Here is a 24,927-nt window from a genome sequence, read left to right as displayed (position 1 = left end):
TCAATTATATATCATTCTGCGACAAATTCTTTTTCCAAAAGGCTCAAACATACATTATGCAAGGTAGAATTGAAATAAATTCAAAGTCCAGAAGAGAGAAAATAGTGCATCCCAGAACTATCAAATGGCAAAACTCAATTGTCTGTAATTCCAATCACAGAAAAACTAACTTGTCCAAAACCAATTCATTCCCACGATAACCAAGAACTAACAACATAATAAAAAAGCAAACCCTTTTTCTTTTCTTGCACAAAAAAAGCCATCTTTACAATGGATTCCGAAGTTAAGCACCAAAATGCAAAAGATTTTCGGGAGATGGGAAAGAGAAAAGGGGGCGGGATCTTTATAAAGAGAACCAACAACAAAAAGGGGGGAATCATCCCCATTACCGAAACGTGCAGATAATAAAGTTTCTTCACTCACCATTGTTGATTCATACATTCTTTAAAACCCTAATCAATCAGATTTTGCAAAAGCACCAACAATTCTCCTCGCATTTACGGTAGAAATTTTGTTGAACCGAGTCTCCAAAATTCACCCACAGTAAAGCCTTATCACATTACTCCGTGCCCATTATTCAATGTTATAGCAGAGAAAGAAAGAACCTAGCAATTGGGAAAGAAGAAGAGAAAATAAAGAACAATGGTATCACAGAAAACCAAATTTAAGAGGAACAAGAACCGCTTATTGAGAAATCACAACCAACGTAGGAAGTGCAATTGAGGAGTGAACTTGAGAAGAGTTTCGCATTCTTATATAGGTTGTCAGTGGCGGTGGGGCTTAGTGCACTGTGTTTAGAAATTTAATAATTACATTTATAATTTTTTAATCCTTTCTAATCTTTCTTTTTTTGTTTTTTTTCTTTTGTAGGTCAATGACTAATTAACTTATGCATTTATTTAATTCCTAGAAGGTCTTTTTCTTCTTTTTTTTTTTCATTTCTTTTGAACTTATTTATTATCACAATTAATTAATTAAATGGTGTATATTTTCGTGTAAAGCACAGGATAATATATAAAATTATATAAAAAAATTTTGTTAAAAATTTAAACAAAAAATATATAGTAATTATTACTATAAATATTTTATAATTTAAAATATTAAAAATAATTAGTATTTTTAATTAATTTGAGTTAGTCGAGCCGTCATCTCATTTGTCTACTTAAGTAAGTATTTGTGGTTCGAATTCCATCTTGTGTATCGCAATTCATTTGCCAGTGATAGATCCTTAATGAATAAAACATCAATACACGGTGGATTAGTCATCGACCTGCGGAATTAGAAAATCCATTAAAAAAAACAGCATTTGTCTTTAAGCAAAACAATTTCTCATTGCTAGCAATACTTATGAAGATTTACCTTTGTTAAAATTTACTTGGGACAATTTTATTTATTGGTATCGTATTCATTTTTGAAGTCAAAACAATCATATTTTATAACATGATTTTTAAGTTTTCAAACTTATGGACTTGTATCGTTATAAAAGCTATTATATTGATTAAATTTTTTTTGTAATATTACCAGAACATCACCGTTGAGTATTAGTTAATGTGAAGAAAAATCAATAACAATTTTTGTTATTCAATAAAATAATTCATTTGATTGAAAAATAAATTAGTATTTTCTAAATATGTAAATACATTTTCTTTTAATTCTTACAACATTTTATTTGATAATATTTGCCATTAAAGAATAACAAATGACCACACTATCCTACAATATGATGTATAAAGTAATTTCTTATCTTAAAATTAATTATGATTAGTGAGATAAAATTTAAAATCATTTTTTTTCTTACCCAAATTTGAATTTAGAATTAATTAACAACTGATCATGTTTTTAATTTCAATAACAAAATAAAATAAATTAGGTGCAAAATATATAGAATTTAATGATTTCGATTATTTAAATTTTAATTACCAAAAATTAGGTTAGAAATTAATTATAACTTAATAATCAATAATATATATTAGTATGTAAATAAAAATATCTAATGTATTAATTATTTATTTTTTTGATAGGGCTAATGTATAATTTATTGAGGGTTGATTTATTGTTAAAAAATTTTTATAAACTTTGTAATATGTGAAAATAGTAATCTTATTTTTTATTATTATTTAAAAAATTATTTACAATTTTTTAAAATTATATAATTAACTTATTACTATTTTTCTACTAAAAAAATATTAATTTATACTATTTATATATTTTTTCAATACTAATAAGTAAGTAAATATTTGTACTATTATACTTATTATCCTAGATGATGACTTAAATTACTTATTTTGTATATTAAATAAAATAAATAATATCTTGTATCATAAATTTATTAAATATTAAGAAAAAAATTATGCAATAAATCATATAAATAGTCAGTACAAAAAAAAAATATTTATCATATATAATAATTTTTTATACATATAGTGTCATGTATATTTAGAATTATCTATTTTAATTATGTGAGTAATTATGGTTATTTTTACTTTTTTGTTATATTAGTAAATAATATTTAAAAACTAAAAGAAAAAAATACTTAAAAAATTTTCTTAATTTCAATAAAAAATTATCTTGTAAATATATCAAACTTTTGTATATATAATATAATATTTGTTATAACATTGACTCAAAAGAAAGCAAGATCAATCTAAGCACGTTGTTAGGGTCCCAAATTTGACTTAAGTTCATTACCTTAAATCCTAATGTAGATAAAGTTCACGTATCCCCTTTCAAATCGGCTTAGATTAGATCTCTGTTGCTAATTAGGTATGGTAATGGATACTCAGAAAGAGCATGGCGAGCTCCTTTCCCATCTTTGCAAGTCTCTGTTTTATTTTCTCTTCAAAAAACGCAAATTTTTTCGAGTATCTACAGATATTTTTTGGACTTTTTTTTTTTTAAAAAAAGACATATTATAATAGTGTGTAAGTTAATTTTAATTTTTTTAATAACCATATTTGTCATAACGTAATCGATAAATTATGATAACAAATACTGATTGAATATATTTTGAGTATAATATATGTTTTATTATTTTGTATAGAATAATATTAGTTTTAATTTTTATATTTTTTATTATTGAGTATTAAAAATAAGCAGTATTTATATTATTAGTATTTTTTTACTTTCCTCAACTCTAACTACGATTAGGCCTAAAAACTCGTTCACCTCATTGAAAACAAATGAAATCTAATTAGTTTCTTTTAGGGTTAAGTATGATTTTTGTCCCTAAAATAAGGACTGAAAATTTTTTCCGTCCCCAACATTTTTTTACTTACAAAATCGTCCCCAACCTTTTTTTACTTACAAAATCGTCTCTAAGGTTTAACTTAGTTATAAAATCGTCCTTTTTACTAAAATTTTAATTTTTATTACCAAAGTACCACTAATTAAAAAAATATATAAAAAAAAAGAGAACGAGTTAAAGTGCTGGGGAAGGGAATCACGCGGGGGGGTTTCAGGGAAGAAGAATGGGAAGGGAAGGTGGGGAATGGGAGGGGAAGGGAATCTGCTGCCGCTGCTCCTCGTTGTTGGCTCCTCGCCGCTGCTCCTCATCGTTCGGTCCTCGCCGCTACTCCTCGTCGTCGATGCCAGCAGATTTGCGAAGGTGGACGTCGCACGCCACTCGCCATTTCTGCTTCTCCTCCTCGCTCGGTTGTCGGTCATTGCTGCTCCTCGCCGGTCGCCGCTGCTCCTCGTCCTCCTCGCCGGTCACTCGTCGCTGTTATTATTCTTCTGTTTCTGTTTCTATTATGTTGTTGATTCTAATTCCATTCTGCTTCTGCTTCTACTTTTATTATGTTGTTGATTTTTTATTATGATTCTTTTATATTGTTACTTCTGGTTGCTTCTACTTCTTCTTCTGGTTGATTACATTGTTTCATTGTTGTTGCTGTTCTTCTGCTTCTACTTCTGGTTAATTACATTGTTTCATTATATAGATTTGTTGATCTATTATCCATTTTTTTAATGTTTATTACATTGTTTTATTGTTGTTGCTTCTATTTCTGTTTCTATTTCTGCTTCTGCTTCTGGTTGATTTTGGGGAAGAAAGAGAAGGGTATTTTGGTCCGAATGATGATTTTAAAACTAAGTTAAACCTTAGGGACAATTTTGTAAGTAAAAAAAGGTTAGGGACGAAAAAAATTTTCACCCCCTATCTTAAGGACCAAAATCATACTTAACCTTTTTTTATATAGTGTTATACATTGGCATAATCATAAAAGAATTAACTTTACACAACTAGAAAATTGTATAATACAGACAGATTTGGTCTATATTACAGACGGATTTTTAATTACCGACAGATTTTGTCCCTATGTAAAAGCCTCGTCAAAAATTATTTATCGACGGATTTTTTTCGTCGGTAAATTACTGACAGATTTTTACCAATTACCGACAGATTTTCCCTCTGTAAATTTTTCCCTCCATTTCCCCTTGAGACAGATTTTCCGACGGATTTTTCGTCGGTAATTAGAGACAGATTTTTCGACGAATTTTTCGTCGGTAATTAGAGACAGATTTTCCGACGGATTTTCCGTCGGTAATTAGAGACAAATTTTTCGACGGATTTTTTGTCGGTAATTAAAGAATTTATTCCTAGCATGCACCTAGTTTACACACGAAAAAAGATGGATACAGACAATGAAATACTTCTCGAAGCAAGGTTCATTATGCATAAATTGTCGGAGGAGGAAATCACCTTCAAAATGGCAAATCTTCCATCCTTTGATGGCAAACCAACTCGAATGATCTTGTCAAAACGACCCTTCCTCAATAAAGCAGGAATGTCTAATCTATTTGTAGCACCTATCACAAGCACCTGAAATTTAAGTTTAGAATATCAAATAACATCATTGTAACCTGGAAGCCAATTAAAAGCATACCCCTATTAAAATGGATATTTTTAGAGATTATCAGTCATGGGAATAAAAATGAAGATCTATCAAGCTCCTAAGGGGATGGAAATCCACCTCTTATAAATAAATACAGACGAAGGCAGAAGAAAAAGATCCTTAACACGTGATGCTGCAACCCCCTACAAACATCTGGGAGAAGAACAAATTAAATATTTTTAACTTTAAAGATGAAGACAATTTTTATGCATTCAATATTCCACACTTCATGGGTATAAGTTTCATTCATTTATAGAGTAGAGCATATGATCTAGGTATGATCACAACCAGCACACTCTGATCAATGTCAGACCTGCACGCACATTTAGATCAAAACTGATATGCATGTATCTTAGGAAAACCAAATGAGTGCTTAATTTAAATTTTATCTACATCCTCATTCTCCTAAAGAATTAAATTATTTTTAAATTTGAAAGTTGAATAGAAATTATATTCCAAAGTTCTACTTGCTACTTTCTATTCAATGCGGGTAAATATCTTTGGAGAACAGGCATCACCTCTACAAAATCTATGCCATTTGCCGCAAAAAAGGCAACCCTGCTTCCCCAGCAATGGCTTTAGCTAGTAGAGTTTTACTAGTTCCTGGAGGTCCATCGAGAAGCACACCTTTTGGACAATAAATTTCTTAGTCTTGAAACTCCTCATCATTCTTTAAAATTTGTACATTCTCTCACAATTCCCTCTTTATATAATCCTGGCCAGGAAAATCATCAAAAGTGACACCAATTCTTTCTTCTGCAGATATAAATTTAGCCCTGGGCAAAAAATATAATAATATAACAGTTTTACTAATTAATATACAAATCAAAGTGGTAAATGAACTTAGATTTTTTAAGTTTTATTATCCCATGATTCCTATCTAACTACAGCAACGGTAAAGGGGTACCATGACCTAGTTTTGAAAAACAAAGCTAAAGAAAAAAAAATCTGTATTTGCACATGTTTTGAGTGCTACGTTTGAGTGGCAGGTATTTTACCTTGATATCACTTGATATGGCATTGAATGTTCCTTCCCGCTGGATTTCATATGTTGTAATATCTGAAACACTCATCAAATTAATTGCAAGAATGCCGAGTCTTATACAAATAGAGTAAAGAACAAACATAAATTTCATTCAAGGAATAGAAATAGACATACAACATGGAGTTTAGTAGCCAGCTTAGCTGGCTCATCTTTAGAATCCTGAATAAGTTTATGCAGAAAGTTGGCTGCCTCCAACTCGACATTTTGTGAAGACGCCATCTCATCCAAACCGCACAATCAGAAAGAGACACCATGACATCTCAGCCAATTAGCAATGACACTCTGACCAAATAATTCAGCACAAAAACAGGACAATTATGATGCCCAACAGTGACCAGGTAAACCCATCCAAGTGTTATATACCTAAAATCCTCCATATAGATATACTTAGGAAAATAATTAGTCAAATCAATACTACATAAGATACATAACCATAACCATTAACCATATCAAGGAATATAATTTTGAAATGGAATAAAATATTCTAAACACCTCAGAACTTTCTACTTGTTCCCGTGTATGCTAGTGGAAACATCTCAAAGTTAAATATTATGAACAACCATTTTCGTTTTTAGAATCAATGTAAGTTAGAGCAGTCCTCTTGTCTAACATTATGATACATGGAAGGAGGAGTAGTTTTTTTCTTCTTTATATTCAGACGATGTTTCAAAATGGTTTTTCTTGCTGAGGTCTTTTTACTTAGAATTTTCCATATATGTCTAATAATTAACTAATTAACAAACACCAACGTGATTAAGGTATGAGTTAGCCATTTATCTATCTCTTCAATTTCTTCCCGACAAAGTGGGGTTGGCACTACTTATTATTTAGCAATACATACAACTTGTACAAAATTTTCTCAAAGGGATGTTTGAACCTGATCAGTAGACTTATCCTTAATCCTCAAAACCTTATTTTGCAATATGATCCCCGGATAGAGCCCATGCAGATCACCCAGGGTTGTAATAACCATCTGCAAAATGAAGCAGATGAATGTAAGAATAAAATGGAAAAAGAATGTTGTATTTTAATCAAACACAAAGAGGGCATAACGAAATACCTCACGTAAGGAGATAGATTATAGTCTGCAAAAATACAAATGCCAAAGCATTGATGGGTTGGGTGGCTGCAACAAACTGATAGAAACAATCAAACATAAATATAAGTCCCACAAATTTAGGGTGCTGAAAAGATTAGATACCAATGTACACGAAATAGACTTACAAGTATTCCAATTTTTATGAGGTGGAGGACATCAACATCTCTTGTAAATAGTTTAGCTCCAAAAGGAAGTCCTGCACCAAGAATGAATGCAAGAGCCAATCCTAGAACCAAACCATCTGCAATATAATTGTTTGTTAGTCTTACAGCTAATTTAATTGAGCAAAGATTAAGATCTTTTTTTTTTAAAATAGCAATGTAAAGAACCTGTAATACTCGAGCTGCCCAGCAAACATAGATTTGGCATTATGTAAACAGAGAGGTATGAACAAAAATGATTGAAAGTAGGATGAAGTAAAAAATAGTGCATTATGTAAACAGAGAGGTATCAACTTGCCCAGCAACAGCAAGACCATCGGCAATGAACAATAAAACAATAATCAACAGTGAATGAATAAATAGACCTGGAGATGACACACATGGAAAAGTTATTGATTACCTCATTGACATTGTCAGCCTCCTCTCACCGCTTCTTTACAAGTTCATATATTTCTTTTTTGCATCTGGAAGAGAAAATAAGAAATAAATAAATAAATAAATAATTTTCCTAAATAAGAATAAAAGAATTACTTGTGACATTTGTTGTTGCCTTATATTTCTTTAATTTTCACATGACCATAACTTGTTTTTTACGGACATAAGTTATTAACATTTGATCTAAATGACCAAATGTAAGTAAAGGGAAATTTATTTTAATCTTAAAAATTAATTAACCACATTTAATTTCAAATTAAAGAAACAAAAAGTTTTCAAAGAATAAAATTCCACTAAATTTGAAGGTAAATGTTATTCTCTTTTCTTCACATATTAATGGGGTAGAGCTTGTTTAAGGTTTTTTATTTTTTTTTTCTCCTGAAATATTGGTATTATTATCATATTTTTAGGTATTATATATGTGTGAGTAAATGTGGAGAGAGAGAATAAATGTCATATTTTGTACGTCTAAATTTTTTTTACTTATTCTATATGTTATGTATATATATCTAAACAATTATTTGTATTGCAGCCAGTAGTAAAATACCCCAATGTATTTCCAAAAAACTCAATTTGGGATAAGTAAGTGAATTTTTCCTCACTGCTCTTTAATTACTTTTATATAATTTGATTTAGAAATCCATTTTCTTTTAACTTCTTTTTTCACATTGTTTCTGTTCCTATTGCAGGTTCCATACTTCTTGCCCTCATTGATAATATCAATTTTTTCCTTTCTGGTATTAATTATCTGCATCTAGCTTCCGGTAATTCTATGAGGACTCAACTTTTTACCATTAAGATCAAATGCTTTTTTCACTCAAAGAATTCACTTGAGTACTCTCACAAGTATATACTACATATCAAGGAAGAAAAGACCTGAACTGTAACTTGGTGGTGGAACTGGAAGAAAAGGTACTGTCATTATCATCTTCATCACTTGCATTTTGCAAGTAGACCTCATCGTCGGTGGAATAAGGTTCCTCAAATGACTTGGTTTCCATTTATCAAAAGCTGTAATTGTTACAAGAATAAAAATAACACGGTTTTGCTGCAAAAAATTTTCAGTTATTGGGTGAGACATTTATACAAACAGATAGAGTGCAATGTTAGCGCCACAGTTGTGAATGTGATACATACGCTAATTACTACTTCTCTACGAGCTAACATTTCACAGGACAAAATCATAAATATGGAGTTATAACTTAAAAGGTTCCAAAACCAGAAATAAGGTAACAAATACAGCAAGTATAACAGAATCCTTTATATATATAAATAAGGTAACAAACATCAAAGCTTGAATATCATCCTGCTCTTGTGCAGTAGATCTTCGAATTGCCTCTTCTGTAACATAAAAATCAAACACAAACGTACATGAAGTTTACATAGATAGTTGTCTGTGAGAATTTGTCTCTGTAAATCTAACAAGCAAGTAACCTCAAACAAGAATAACTACTAGCAAGAACTTAACATCATTTGCTTAGGTAGGTAAAAAAAAAAAGAAACAAAAAATAATACCAACACGCCACAAACAGCAAAGGGAACTTTAAAATAATTTATAATTCATCAAAGGCAGCCTAGCATTTAGATATGACAGTAGCAAAAAGATAATTTTTCCATGTAAATCCATATTCCAAACAAAGGATTTTTAAAAAGGACTTTCATTTAGTTTCATGTGGGAGTCAAGAAAAAAACAAGTTACTAGAGCATTTGCTAAATGAGAAAAATCATTTCTCGAACAAGTGACCTTCCAAGTCATAAATAAAAAAACCTCAGGTCACAAGTTCAAATAGAACAACAAGGCAACACACAATAAACAAGTTTCAAGAGCACAATGACAAAAATAAATATTAAATACCCTTGGCGAAGGCAGAACACGACCATCCACTTGAGTAAAGCCAGTGCTTATAGAAATTCCACAATTTTGAAGCATAGGTTCAGAACCATAGTTGCTGGTTTTTAGTGCCTAACAAAACAATATTTAATTGAATTACAAATTACTTGAACAGAGCAGAACAGAACAGATTCAACGTGTTTCATTTGTAAATGGAGCTCGAAACAGTTTGAATGGGGGCTGCCACGGAGAGAGAGAGGGAGTAGGTTAGGTTTAATTCAACATTTTTGATGGAATATTTTAAATTATTGACAGATTTTTTATATGTAATAATTTAATAAAATGATGAAGTATTTTTGTCCATTTAATTACAGACGAATTTTTTGTTAGTAATCATTTTTCACGAAAAAAAATTAATTTTTTTGATAGAATGATCGGCGAATTCACTTTTTTTGTCTGTAATTTATGCTAATTTTTTTTTCGACAAAAAATTTCTCACAAATTCTGTCTGTATTTCCGTGAGATAAAATCTGTTGGAAATATTTGTCTGTAATAACTAGTTTTTTAGTAGTGTTAGCGAGTTAACGATATAGTGCTTAGTCACCACAAGAGTATTTTTACACAGAATTATTAATCAATCATGTAGGCCTTCTGATGAAAATAATATATTCAATATGGATGTTTGTTAGGTAAAAAATAAAATATTAACAAAGAAAATTCATTACAATGAGTATATTCATTTTAACAAATATTCTTCTATCCAATAATATAAAAAGTACACTGTCCACACTAAATTACTACAAATCCAACTTTCATCAGCAGTAGTAGAATGTCTAAATTGGAACATTTTCGAACTACAGTTCGTCAAACAAAAAATCAATGAAATACTCATACATGCCTTCTCATTTTGAGTATATTTATACATAAAAAAAATTCAACAAAAGGAAAAAAAAAACAAAAAAAAGAGTAGAAATAACAAGAACAATAAACATGATACTTCTTATAATTTTGTTTGGCCATATATATAAAAGACCAGAAGACCATTATTATCTAACAAAATTAATTTGTATTTATTACATTCAATTTGAATAAGTAAAAAATTATCTTATTTAAATTTAGTTCTTAATTCAATTAATTTAAATTTGGCTCAATACCAAGATTCGAAAAACTGATCGGACCAGTCGAACCAGGAACCTTTGATTGTACCGATTCAAGTAATAGCAAAAATCGTCACTTAAAAAAAATCGGCAAAATTGAATCTTGGTATTGAGTCAAATTCAAATCATCTGAATTAAAGACTAAACTAAAATAAGATGATTTCTTACTTATTCAAATTGAATGCAATAAATACAAATTAATTTTGTTAGATAATCATAGTCTTCTGGTCTACTATATATAGATGACCACACAAAATTATAAGAATCATCATTTTTATTGCTCTTAGCTTGTTATTTTAACTCTTCTTTTTTTTCTTTATGTATAACTAGTATATGTAAAAATATATAAATTTTTACATTAAAAAAGATTAAACAAAAAATATATATAATAATTATTACTATAAATATTTTATAAAATTATAATTAAAATCAAAGTTTAATTATTTTTAATGTAAAAATTATTAAAAATAATTAATATTTATCTTAATTGATTTGGATTGGTTGAGTGGTCATCTCACTCGTCTACCTAAGTAAGTATTAGAGTTTCGAATCCCGCCTTGTGTATGTAACAACTCATTGGCTAGTGGCAGACCCTTAATAAATGGAGGTTCAATCCGTAGACGATTAGTTCTCAACTTGCCGAATTGGAAAATACAGTGAAAGAAAATAGTATTTGTCTTGAGAGTAGAACAATTCTCATTGATGACAGCAATACTTATGAAGATTTGTCTTTGTTAAAATTTAATTGTGACAGTTTTATTTATTGGTATCATATTCATTTAGGAAGTCAAACAATATGATCAACATTGTTACTGGTTAAAATTTTATATTTTATGACATAATTTTCAAGTTTCTAAACTTATAAACTTATGTCATTACAAAAACTATTAGATTGATTAATATTTCTTGGTAATATTACCAAAACACCGTCGTTGAGTATATTAGTTTGTGTAAAAAGAAACTATAATAACTTTTGTTATTCAATATATAATTTATTCTATTAAAAAATAAATTATTATTCCTAGATTGGTAAATATATTTTTTCTATTTTTATATCATTTTATTTGACAATAATTGTCATTAAAAAAATGAATGACTACACTATCTTATAATATGATGTATAAAATAATTTTTTATTTTAAAATTAATTCTGATTAGTAAAAATAATTCAAAATATTTTCTTACACAAATTTAAATTTAAATTTAAATTTAAATTCAGAATTGATTAACAACTCACTCTTTTTAAAATTTTAATAACAAAAACAAAATTAGTTAGTTGCAAAATATTCAGCATTTAATAATTTCAATCATTTAAATTTTAATTGCCAAAAATTAAGTTAGAAATTAATTATAACTTAATAATCGATTTTATATATATATTAGTACACAAATAATAATATCTAATATATAATTTAATTTTTTTAACAAAGCTAATATATAATTTGTAGTATGTAAAAATAGTGATATTATTTTTTATTATTATTTAAAAAAGTATTCATAATTTTTTAATTATGTAATTAACTTAATTAATAACCTTTATTATTGTTTTTCTACCAAAAAAATCATCTTTGTATTATTTGTATATTTTTTAATACTAATAAATATATAGGTATTTGTACTATTATATTTATTGTTTTAGATAATGGTTTAAGTTATTTATTTCCTATGTTAAATAATATAAATTATATTTTATATATTAAATTCATCAATTTATCCATATTAAGAGGAGAAAAATTATGCAATAGATTGTATATTATAAAGATTAGTTAATTTACATATAAATTATCTTTAGAAAAATCAAGAAATAATTTATCACATATAATAATCTTTGATAGATGTAGTGTCATGTATATATTAGGATGAACTATTTTAATTGTAACACCCTACTACACAGTGTTTTACGCTTAAGTCGTAGAACAGAGGTAGTGTGGTATAACAGACCTCTAAACAGTAAAGATATACATATAATACTGAAAGAAATAATATACTAGGAGCCTTGAAACAAAACGGGTAAACAAAATCGCAAAATAAAAAGCGCAACGCTCAAGGAATAGGATTACTTGCATGCTAAGAGACCTAATAGGAACATGATAAAGATAAGCAGAAGGATAAAGGAAAGCCAAGGTAACAGCATAACTAGCCCCTGACTCAGCCTGCGAAGCTAAGGCTGGCCGGAGGATATATATATACATATAAACATACTTAAGTATCCCCAAAATACACCAAAACATCAAAGTAAACTCCTATCTCTCCCTAATCCTCTAAGAGGAGCAGCATACACAAGTTACTTGGAGAGTAAGCTAAACAAATATATACATATATACAACCAAAAACCAAAATACACCCAAGGACTACTTCGCTTCCCAAGATCCAGACGTCTAGCGAGGAGCCTCTCGACCTGCATCTGAAAAACAACAATACAATATGGAATGAGAACCGGAGGTTCTCAGCATGGTAAAAGTGCCACGCGCATAAGAAATACGGTCCTGAGAATGCCATAGGTAATCCTAGAACTCCGTTATTCAATTATCCAACTTAAGTACTAAACAGAAGCCATAAACAGGGGTAGGTATTCTAAATCTGCCTAACTTACTCAAGTTCAATCTTAACCTAACACCAAACCATTTCCTCCGTTTCCTCCATCCTTTCATCATTCAGAATGTAACAGAAACAAGCAACCAAACAAGTTCACGCACAAGTAATGATCAAATAGTACAAATAGCAAATATAACAAATAGCAGGTAATATATATCAATTAGGCATACCCAAAAAAATGCATAGCAATCAATACAAACAAATGCATATGATGCATGCCTGTCCTATGGCTGATGGAGCCCATCTGTCGATTATCCAGCCAACCCGACAAGTCCGAAAACCTTAGACTGTCCCCCGTCGCGCATCCCCAAGAGTCTATGCATAGAGTTCACATTCATATTTCATAAAATCACTCAATGGGGGCTATCCATACCCGGAAATTTATACGTGCCCGGTCACCCTTACGACGTAGGGTCAACAGAGTATCGAGATTCAACCTGGAACACGTGATGGCGAGCCACGGCTCTTACCCAGGGAACTCGTATCTCAGATAGCATTATTCATAAGCCATTTCATAGTCATAATCATTATTTAATCATTCATCAAGCCATGGCATATTAACTCCTTTTATTAACAACCTCACTTTCACATTCTTCATCGTCATTCCCTTATAATTCATCTTGATTACCCTTTCCGGGTCCTGACCAAACTTTTTATCAAACTCTTCTCATCCTTCTTAATATTGAATAATATTAAAATCAACCCAACTCTAACATTAAATCAATCACATCACACGAGGATTGAACTTTAACTTCTCGAACTCATGACTATCACTAAGACATCCTCGACACTCTATTTTCTTTTCTGTTTCTAATATAGCAAATGAACTCGGAATTGCACAAACTTTATGTCCAGGCGTTCATATTGAAATAAGATTTCTAACAAACTAAATATCATAATTTTCTGATTTTTCTAGCCTCAGGAATAAAGGAAAAACCGTGACTGCTCTGCAGTGCATAAAACCAAAAAAACAGCAGCAGTATGTGATATTCAAAATTCAATAAAAAATCCAAGTTAAATCCAATGACTTTGAAAATTAATGTAGTTAAACTTTACTCATCCAGGTTTCTTTCTCAATTGGTTCTGAGTCAATACCATTTTTAATGAAAAAGTTACATTACCTGGAAGTTAAGTAAAAATGAGACAAAATCTGTTTTAAAAACCAACAAGCTTAGTACCTTTCAATTGGAATAACTTTTATTACAAAACTCCAATTAAGCTAAATTTTGATTTGAGAACCTCTAGCTCATCCAAAAACAAGTGTGTCTTGGTTGCAACCCAATTTATATTTAATTCTAAGAGTTACAAGCATTGGAAGTTGATGCATAGCTTGCTGAAATCTGTTTCTTTTCAGTTTTGACCACCAATATTCAAAAATTCACAGCTCCCAATCCTCAACTCTTAAAATTCTGAAATTTTATAGAAATAAAGAAAGTTAATCAAATTTTATAACAAAATTGGTTTCGCTCCAAAACTCAACTCGTAAAAGTCGCAGCAAGACAAACAAGTTGCTACTCTGTTTGATCTTTTCTGCTGCTGGACAGATTTAACAACCTAACTTTAAAAATTTTCCATAAATTGTATATTTAACAAAAAGGTCCCAAATTTTTCAGTTTAGTTCCTTATATTCCCAAGTTTATCCCAAACTTGGTCTCATGCAATTCCGATCATTACATAATTAGTTACAGCATATACAATACCACCACAACACAACTCTACATCCTTATTAACAAACACCAATTCTAATCCATCATAAATAAATATAAGAGCACACCATTAATAGCTTTCACACCTCATAATTCTAATATATAAATTCACTAACAAATATATTCTAACAACATTACAAGGCTAATCATTAAATACAACAAACAATCCAACTTATTCTATGGTTCCTCTAACCTAAGTTTTCACAACACCGTAAATATTAAACGTGCGAAACTTAAACCATACCTTGGCCGATCACTTAATTCACCCAAGGAAGCTTCTCAACATAAAATCACAGCCCCTCCAAGCTCAATCAAACAGCCCCAAAGCAAGCCTTGTCACCAACAAAGCTCCAAGTAATCCAAATTCAAGTTCAATGCATAAACACCCTCTTAAACTACACCTAATACACACATATATGTTCCAATTCAGTTTTCTATTACCAAAAACAAGATTGGGCTAGGGTTAGGGTGTTCTTACCATACCCATATGCTCAATAGCTTGAGCCCACAAGTTCCGGAAGCTAACTTGAACCTAGACCACAAAAATTGGACAAGATTCACTATATGTTTTCAAGTTTACCAAAGAAAGAGGGATAGAGATTCTGAACTCAATAGAAGGCTTACCAGAGAAATTGTTTGGATAGAAAGGTAGAGCTCGACGCGTTGAGCGCGTGGCCGCGAACGGTGCGGCAATCGGAGCCCGGATGAGGAAGTTATGGTAGTTGGAAGGAATGGTGAGGGTTAGGTTTCTTCTCTTCTCCCCCTTGCTGTGTTTTTCGTTGCTGTGGTGAAATGGAGAAGATGAAGCTGCTGCTTCATTTATGTTAGGGGCCCGGTTGAACCCATGGGTCCGGTTTGGGCCCCGGTTCAACCGGTTCGGCCCTTCCGGTCCGATTTTGGGCCAAATTATTGAAATTGGTATCAAAATTCTCGTTTCGATGAGCTCTATCCTATTTTGATATTATTTTTGTATTTTTAACTTTCCTAATTAAAATTCAATTTACTAACTAATAATTTACTGATTTTAGCGGGGTTTACATCCTACCCACCTAACTAGGAATTTTGTGCTCAAAATTCAGAGGGAGTTACCTAAAAAGAGGTGTGGGTAGTCCTTTCGCATCTCTAATTCAAGCTCCCAGGTATGTTCTTCAATACCTGCCCGACTCCAAGCTACTTTCACCAAAGAAACTTCCTTTCCGCGGAGACGTTTGGTGCTGGTATCATCAATCCTAACCGGAGTTACTGGAAGCGTCAGGTCTTCTCTCACTTGGACTGATTCCGGCTCTAGGACATGACTAGGATCAAAAGTATATTTACGAAGTTGCGATACGTGGAACACATCATGCAGGTTTGAAAGATGTGGTGGTAATGCGATCCTATATGCCACTGGTCCAATTCTGTTCAGGATTTCGAATGGCCCAATGTAACGGGGATTTAACTTCTTGGTTTTGATGGACCTCCCTATTCCAGTGGTCGGAGTAACCTTCAAGAAGACGTGTTCTCCTTCCTCGAATTCTAAGGGCTTCCGTCTTCGGTCAGCATAGCTCTTCTGACGGCTTTGAGCTTCAAGCATTCGACTCCGAATTCTCTTTATTTGCTCAGTGGTTTCACTTACCATTTCTGGTCCTATCAAGCTCTTTTCTCCTGCTTCGTACCAACATAATGGAGACTGGCATTTTCTTCCATACAAAGCCTCATATGGAGCCATTCCAATACTTGCATGATAGCTATTGTTATAAGCAAATTCTACCAGAGGCATATATCGATCCCAGTTCGCCGGTTGATCCAAAACACAAGCTCTTAACATGTCTTCCAAGGTTTGGATTGTTCTTTCTGATTGGCCATCCGTCTGAGGATGATAGGCAGTGCTTAAGCTCAATTGAGTGCCAAAAGCTCGCTGAAATGCACCCCAGAACCGTGATGTAAAGCGAGGATCTCTATCCGATACAATGGTGGAAGGTACGCCATGTAACCTCACAATCTCCTTTATATATAAGCGCGCCAACTCCTCCATAGAACAACTTATCCGAATAGGCAGAAAATGAGCTGATTTGGTCAACCGGTCTATAACCACCCAAATAGCATCACAACCGGTCCGAGTCCTTGGTAAGCCCAAAACAAAATCCATAGCAATGCTCTCCCATTTCCACTGTGGAATCTCCAAAGGTTGAAGGGTTCCTGCTGGCTTTTGGTGTTCGATCTTAACTTTCTGACAAGTTAGGCATTTAGAAACATGTAACGCCACATCAATTTTCATTCCTGGCCACCAGAACATCATCTTTAAGTCTTGGTACATCTTAGTGCTTCCAGGATGAATGGAGAACCCGCTCTTATGAGCTTCCTCCAATATGTTATGTCGCAAATCCCCAACATCTGGCACAATTATCCGGCCCTTGAACCTCCACAATCCATCTCTATCTTCTAACACTCTCCATTGCTTGCCTTTCTCAATCGCCGGCAAAATCTTATACAATTCTTGGTCGTTCTGATGAGCCTTTATCAGTTCAGCCTTGAAGTCGCTTGAGATCTGTAATTGGCTTAAGCATAAAGTCCCAAACTCTTCTCTGATTCCCAATTTCAATCCTTCGAAGGCTCTCAACAACTCTTCCTCTCTCAGCATCATCCAAGCAGCACATAGGGATTTTCTACTCAAAGCATCCGCCACTACATTCGCCTTTTCCGAATGATAGTTTAGCTCGAAGTCATAATCCTTCAGAAGTTCCATCCACCTCCTCTGACGCATATTCAATTCTTTTTGTTCAAACAGGTACTTCAGACTCTTATGGTCCGAGAAGACTTGAAATTTTACTCCATAGAGATAATGCCTCCAAATCTTCAAGGCAAAGACAACGGCTGCAAGTTCCAAATCATGAGTCGGATAGTTTCTTTCATGAGGTCTTAACTAACGTGAGGCATAAGCTACAACCTTATGATGCTGCATCAACACGCATCCTAAACCTTTCAAGGACGCATCACAGTACACCTCAAATGGTTCTCTCGGCTCAGGCAACACTAATACAGGGGCGGTAGTCAATATCTGCTTTAAGGCAAGGAAACTCTCCTCACACTCGAGAGTCCACACAAAAGGAACATCCTTCCTGGTCAGCTTCGTTAAGGGTAAAGCGAGTTGTGAAAACCCTTTAATGAACCTTCGATAATAACCCGCCAAGCCTAAGAAACTCCTGATTTCCGTCACTAAAGTTGGCCGCTCCCAATTCATCACCGCCTCAACCTTAGCAGGATCCACTGCTATTCCTTGCTTACTCACCACATGACCAAGAAATTTCACCTCAGACTTCCAGAACTCACACTTGGATAGCTTGGCATACAACTTCCTATCCTTCAAAATTTGTAGCACTGTTCGCAAGTGTTCTGCATGCTCATCCTCGGTCTTAGAATAGATAAGAATGTCATCAATAAACACAACAACAAACTTATCCAGATATGGATGGAAGATTCTGTTCATGTAATCCATGAATATCGCCGGAGCGTTAGTTAGTCCGAAGGACATCACGGTATATTCATAGTGGCCATAGCGCGTTCTGAAGGCAGTCTTTGGGATATCCTCATCTCTAACCCTTATCTGGTGGTATCCGGATCGTAGATCAATCTTGGAGAACACGCCAGCTCCCTGTAATTGGTCCATCAGGTCATCAATCCTTGGCAGCGGATATTTATTCTTCACTGTAACCTTATTCAGCTACCTATAGTCAACACATAAGCGCATGGTTCCATCTTTCTTCTTCACCAATAATACTGGCGCACCCCACGGAGATACACTTGGTCGGATAAAATTCTTACCCAACAGATCCTCCAGTTGAGACTTCAATTCGGCCATTTCCATAGGCGACATCCTGTAAGGAGCACTCGAGATTGGTCCAGCCCCAGGTACTAAATCAATAGCAAACTCAACTTCCCGTTTCGGTGGAAATTCATCAATATCATCAGGGAACACCTCCGAAAACTCACACACAACTGGGATTTGTTCCAAATCTTGATCATCACCCGAAACACCCGCAGCTAGCAACAATATCCCCTGACATTCAGCCCCAGAATAGTTCACCATCATGGAATTCAAGTAGTAGTTATTCACTCCAACCGGCCCTTCAGTGTCTTCAGGCATGAAATACACTATTTTCGCCGAGCAATCTAATAGAACGCGGTTCTTGGATAACCAGTCCAATCCCAGAATGAGATCAAGACCAGTCATCATCAAACAAATTAAGTTATGCACGAAATCACGCCCTTGTACTCGAAAAGGAACTTGGGGGCACCCTAATCTAGTCACCATAGCCTCGTGGGTAGCATTATATACCTTTAAATCATACCCCAGTACTACTATTTTCAATCCTAGCTCATCAGCCTTCTCAAATGCAATAAAAGTATGTGAAGCTCCAGAATCAAACAAAGCATTCAAAGTTTTACCCGCCATCTCACATTTACCTCGGATCAATGCCTCTGACCCCTCAGCGCCTATAGAGGAAGTAGTGTATACCCTTCCTGGTTGCTGCACCCTGCCTGTCTCATATCTCTTCTTTTCTGGGCAACTACTAGCCAAGTGTCCCGGCTGCCCACAGGAGTAACAGACTCCAGTCCCAAACCTACATTGTCCTGAATGATACTTTCCACATCTGTGGCAACTCATATCCTGCTGTGGCTGCTTACCCTGTCTCCTTCCCTGATTAGCATTGGTATTCGGCCTCCTGGAGTTGCCTTGCCCCTGATTATTCTGAGGAACAAAGCTACCACGCTTGAACTGTCTGCCTCTGGGTGCAAAATTTCTCCTTGTGGTCCTCTGGAATGGCATCCTCAGACCCCCTTTTTCTGCTGCAGCCCTTCTAACACAATCCTCTACCACCCTGCTCCTATTTACCAACTCAGAAAACACCCGAATCTGCATAGGCGCCACAAAGCTCTGAATGTCACTCCTAAGGCCTCCTTCATACTTTATGCATTTCCACTCAGCAAAGTCCTCAGGAGCTCCCTGACAGATGCGTGAGAAGCGGCACAATTCCTCAAATTTACTAGTGTACTCAGTGATAGTCATCTGTCCCTGTTTAAGCTGAAGCAGTTCAAGTTCTCTGGCATTTCTAACTGAAGTGGGGAAATATTTTTTATAGAATTCATCTCGGAACAACTCTCAAGATATCACAATCCCATCAGGCTGCAGAATGCGCCTCATGCCCTGCCACCAGTGCTGAGCTTCACCATGCAACTGGTAGGTCCCAAACTCAACCCACTGTTCATCAGGAACCTGCTGAGCCTGTAACGCCCGCTCAATGGCCTGTATCCAGTTATCGGCATCGGTAGGATTCGAGGTCCCTCTGAAAGTTGGAGGGTGAACCTTCAGGAAGGAATGCAGTGACATTGGACCATTCTCGTCATTGTTACCATTGTTTCCATTATTAATTTGGTTTCCCAGGGCTTCAGCTGTCGCTTGCATTGCTGCTGCCATATTGCCTAATGCAGCCATGAAGTCTATGGGATTAGGAGTGTTTCCTGATGCCTCAGGCATGGCATTGCCTATTCGGCCTCTACCACGCCCGCGTCCACGTCCGCGTCCGCGAGTAGACATCTGGTCCCTATACACACCAAACAGGTGATATCAAGTTGATCAGTCTCAATATCACAAGTTCAGTGCTTTAAGTCCCAAATGCATGCTCAGGAACGTTTATGCCACATATATCAGTTAGATATCCTAATATCACATAAACACATACACAGAGAATGCACAAAAGCATAATCAGTCCGTCCTCAGGCTCTATAGGAACGAACTGCTCTGATACCATAATGTAACACCCTACTACACAGTGTTTTACGCTTAAGTCGTAGAACAGAGGTAGTGTGGTATAACAGACCTCTAAACAGTAAAGATATACATATAATACTGAAAGAAATAATATACTAGGAGCCTTGAAACAAAACGGGTAAACAAAATCGCAAAATAAAAAGCGCAACGCTCAAGGAATAGGATTACTTGCATGCTAAGAGACCTAATAGGAACATGATAAAGATAAGCGGAAGGATAAAGGAAAGCCAAGGTAACAGCATAACTAGCCCCTGACTCAGCCTGCGAAGCTAAGGCTGGCCGGAGGATATATATATACATATAAACATACTTAAGTATCCCCAAAATACACCAAAACATCAAAGTAAACTCCTATCTCTCCCTAATCCTCTAAGAGGAGCAGCATACACAAGTTACTTGGAGAGTAAGCTAAACAAATATATACATATATACAACCAAAAACCAAAATACACCCAAAGACTACTTCGCTTCCCAAGATCCAGACGTCTAGCGAGGAGCCTCTCGACCTGCATCTGAAAAACAACAATACAATATGGAATGAGAACTGGAGGTTCTCAGCATGGTAAAAGTGCCACGCGCATAAGAAATACGGTCCTGAGAATGCCATAGGTAATCCTAGAACTCCGTTATTCAATTATCCAACTTAAGTACTAAACAGAAGCCATAAACAGGGGTAGGTATTCTAAATCTGCCTAACTTACTCAAGTTCAAGCTTAACCTAACACCAAACCATTTCCTCCGTTTCCTCCATCCTTTCATCATTCAGAACGTAACAGAAACAAGCAACCAAACAAGTTCACGCACAAGTAATGATCAAATAGTACAAATAGCAAGTATAACAAATAGCAGGTAATATATATCAATTAGGCATACCCAAAAAAATGCATAGCAATCAATACAAACAAATGCATATGATGCATGCCTGTCCTTTGGCTGATGGGGCCCATCTGTCGGTTATCCAGCCAACCTGACAAGTCCGAAAACCTTAGACTGTCCCCCGTCGCGCATCCCCAAGAGTCTATGCATAGAGTTCACATTCATATTTCATAAAATCACTCAATGGGGGCTATCCATACCCGGGAATTTATACGTGCCCGGTCACCCTTACGACGTAGGGTCAACAGAGTATCGAGATTCAACCTGGAACACGTGATGGCGATCCACGGCTCTTACCCAGGGAACTCGTATCTCAGATAGCATTATTCATAAGCCATTTCATAGTCATAATCATTATTTAATCATTCATCAAGCCATGGCATATTAACTCCTTTTATTAACAACCTCCCTTTCACATTTCTTCATCGTCATTCCCTTATAATTCATCTTGATTACCCTTTCCGGGTCCTGACCAAACTTTTTATCAAACTCTTCTCATCCTTCTTAATATTGAATAATATTAAAATCAACCCAACTCTAACATTAAATCAATCACATCACATGAGGATTGAACTTTAACTTCTCGAACTCATGACTATCACTAAGACATCCTCGACACTCTATTTTCTTTTCTGTTTCTAATATAGCAAATGAACTCGGAATTGCACAAACTTTATGTCCAGGCGTTCATATTGAAATAAGCTTTCTAACAAACTAAATATCATAATTTTCTGATTTTTCTAGCCTCAGGAATAAAGGAAAAACCGTGACTGCTCTGCAGTGCATAAAACCAGAAAAACAGCAGCAGCATGTGATATTCAAAATTCAATAAAAAATCCAAGTTAAATCCAATGACTTTGAAAATTAATGTAGTTAAACTTTACTCATCCAGGTTTCTTTCTCAATTGGTTCTGAGTCAATACCATTTTTAATGAAAAAGTTACATTACCTGGAAGTTAAGTAAAAATGAGACAAAATCTGTTTTAAAAACCAACAAGCTTAGTACCTTTCAATTGGAATAACTTTTATTACAAAACTCCAATTAAGCTAAATTTTGATTTGAGAACCCCTAGCTCATCCAGAAACAAGTGTGTCTTAAATGCAACCCAATTTATATTTAATTCTAAGAGTTACAAGCATTGGAAGTTGATGCATAGCTTGCTGAAATCTGTTTCTTTTCAGTTTTGACCACCAATATTCAAAAATTCACAGCTCCCAATCCTCAACTCTTAAAATTCTGAAATTTTATAGAAATAAAGAAAGTTAGTCAAATTTTATAACAAAATTGGTTTCGCTCCAAAACTCAACTCGTAAAAGTCGCAGCAAGACAAACAAGTTGCTACTCTGTTTGATCTTTTCTGCTGCTGGACAGATTTAACAACCTAACTTTAAAAATTTGCCATAAATTGTATATTTAACAAAAAGGTCCCAAATTTTTCAGTTTAGTTCCTTATATTCCCAAGTTTATCCCAAACTTGGTCTCATGCAATTCCGATCATTACATAATTAGTTACAGCATATACAATACCACCACAACACAACTCTACATCCTTATTAACAAACACCAATTCTAATCCATCATAAATAAATATAAGAGCACACCATTAATAGCTTTCACACCTCATAATTCTAATATATAAATTCACTAACAAATATATTCTAACAACATTACAAGGCTAATCATTAAATACAACAAACAATCTAACTTATTCTATGGTTCCTCTAACCTAAGTTTTCACAACACCGTAAATATTAAACGTGCGAAACTTAAACCATACCTTGGCCGATCACTTAATTCACCCAAGGCAGCTTCTCAACATAAAATCACAGCCCCTCCAAGCTCAATCAAACAGCCCCAAAGCAAGCCTTGTCACCAACAAAGCTCCAAGTAATCCAAATTCAAGTTCAATGCATAAACACCCTCTTAAACTACACCTAATACACATATATATGTTCCAATTCAGTTTTCTATTACCAAAAACAAGATTGGGCTAGGGTTAAGGTGTTCTTACCATACCCATATGCTCAATAGCTTGAGCCCACAAGTTCCGGAAGCTAACTTGAACCTGGAACACAAAAATTGGACAAGATTCACTATATGTTTTCAAGTTTACCAAAGAAAGAGGGATAGAGATTCTGAACTCAATAGAAGGCTTACCAGAGAAATTGTTTGGATAGAAAGGTAGAGCTCGACGCGCTGAGCGCGTGGCCGCGAACAGTGCGGCAATCGGAGCCCGGATGAGGAAGTTATGGTAGTTGGAAGGAATGGTGAGGGTTAGGTTTCTTCTCTTCTCCCCCTTGCTGTGTTTTTCGTTGCTGTGGTGAAATGGAGAAGATGAAGCTGCTGCTTCATTTATGTTAGGGGCCCGGTTGAACCCATGGGTCCGGTTTGGGCCCCGGTTCAACCGGTTCGGCCCTTCCGATCCGATTTTGGGCCAAATTATCGAAATTGGTATCAAAATTCTCGTTTCGATGAGCTCTATCCTATTTTGATATTAGTTTTGTATTTTTAACTTTCCTAATTAAAATTCAATTTACTAACTAATAATTTACTGATTTTAGCGGGGTTTACATTAATTATATGAGTGATTATATTATTCACAATTTCATTAAGATAGTAAATAATATTTAAAATTAAAAAAAATAATTAGATTTTTTTTAGTTTGATTATAAAATCTATTGGAAGTATACCTAACTTTTATATATACTATATATAATCATATTTAATAGTATAGTATTTATTACAGTAATGACTCAAAATATTAACTCACGTGAGTAAGATCAACCTAGGTCTATTGTTAGGATCCTAAATCCGAATTAAGTTCATTGTCTTAAAACCCAATGCAGATAAAGTTCATGTGTCCTATCTCAAATTGGCTCAAATTGAATTTTCGTTGTTAGTTAGATATAGTAATAGATACTTGTGTGGGTACGGCGGACCCCTTTTTCCGTTCTTCGCTCCCGTTTAAAAAAAAAATTCCCCGTCCGCTCTCCATCTTCGTTGCAAATCCCCCTATTTAATTATCCCCTTAGTGAATGCAGATACCCACGATTATTTATGGATATTCTTTGAAAATTTTTGAATAAATTAACAAAAAAAAACTATAATATAATAATCATAAAATAATCAATTTAATATAATTCAACATAACTCATAATATATTCATTATAAAAAATAACATTTAAAAAAATAAAAATATTTTCTAACATAATAACATAATATAATATTTTAGAGCAAAACTGTGTAACATAATGAAAAAACACACCCACACGCGTGCGAAAAGAGCGAAAAAGATAACAAAAATAAATAAAACAACACAC

The 24,927-nt window shown here is 33.9% G+C and overlaps 1 protein-coding gene, 4 long non-coding RNA genes and 1 pseudogene across 6 annotated transcripts; all 6 read right to left on the bottom strand.

Annotated features, from left to right (window-relative positions):
* Nucleotides 1-4,806: 4,806 nt before the first annotated feature.
* On the bottom strand, nt 4,807-6,315 carry LOC148543846 (uncharacterized). The gene is made up of 3 exons (XR_015900139.1): nt 6,052-6,315; nt 5,891-5,952; nt 4,807-5,668 (listed from the first exon to the last, which is right to left on the bottom strand). It is a non-coding gene; the product is annotated as an uncharacterized LOC148543846 (long non-coding RNA).
* Nucleotides 6,316-6,754: 439 nt separating this feature from the next.
* Nucleotides 6,755-7,234, bottom strand: LOC148543845 (uncharacterized). Its single transcript, XR_015900138.1, has 3 exons — nt 7,162-7,234; nt 6,998-7,073; nt 6,755-6,910 (listed from the first exon to the last, which is right to left on the bottom strand). It is a non-coding gene; the product is annotated as an uncharacterized LOC148543845 (long non-coding RNA).
* Nucleotides 7,235-12,616: 5,382 nt separating this feature from the next.
* On the bottom strand, nt 12,617-15,826 carry LOC148543844 (uncharacterized). Its single transcript, XR_015899268.1, has 4 exons — nt 15,546-15,826; nt 15,400-15,453; nt 15,166-15,322; nt 12,617-13,024 (listed from the first exon to the last, which is right to left on the bottom strand). It is a non-coding gene; the product is annotated as an uncharacterized LOC148543844 (long non-coding RNA).
* A 1,997-nt stretch (nt 15,827-17,823) lies between these two features.
* On the bottom strand, nt 17,824-19,728 carry LOC148543843 (uncharacterized). The gene is made up of 2 exons (XM_088498733.1): nt 18,723-19,728; nt 17,824-18,605 (listed from the first exon to the last, which is right to left on the bottom strand). Exons 1-2 carry the CDS (start codon nt 19,726-19,728, stop codon nt 17,824-17,826), a joined length of 1,788 nt encoding a protein of 595 aa, XP_088354859.1.
* LOC148543842 (uncharacterized) lies at nt 19,255-20,587 on the bottom strand (annotated as a pseudogene).
* A 375-nt stretch (nt 20,588-20,962) lies between these two features.
* On the bottom strand, nt 20,963-24,017 carry LOC107618609 (uncharacterized). Of its 2 annotated transcripts, XR_015900007.1 has the most exons (4): nt 23,765-24,017; nt 23,619-23,672; nt 23,385-23,541; nt 20,963-21,242 (listed from the first exon to the last, which is right to left on the bottom strand). It is a non-coding gene; the product is annotated as an uncharacterized LOC107618609 (long non-coding RNA). The 2 variants fall into 2 exon arrangements; XR_015900006.1 differs by lacking the exon at nt 20,963-21,242 and having other exon boundaries at nt 22,990-23,541.
* Nucleotides 24,018-24,927: the final 910 nt, after the last annotated feature.

The sequence above is a fragment of the Arachis ipaensis genome, chromosome B9 (genome assembly GCF_059453495.1).
Source record: "Arachis ipaensis isolate K30076 ecotype BB chromosome B9, ASM5945349v1, whole genome shotgun sequence".
NCBI classification, from domain to species: domain Eukaryota; kingdom Viridiplantae; phylum Streptophyta; class Magnoliopsida; order Fabales; family Fabaceae; genus Arachis; species Arachis ipaensis.
The sequence above is the reverse complement of the archived record's forward strand: the minus strand, read 5'-3'. Positions and strand labels throughout refer to the sequence as shown.

Coding starts and splice junctions, on each gene's coding strand:
- LOC148543843 (XM_088498733.1), bottom strand. CDS start 19,728: ATGCCATTCCAGAGGACCACAAGGAGAAATTTTGCACCCAGAGGCAGA. Junction 18,606..18,722: donor TCAACTGGAGGATCTGTTGG/GTAAGAATTTTA, acceptor ATAAGGTTACAG/TGAAGAATAAATATCCGCTG.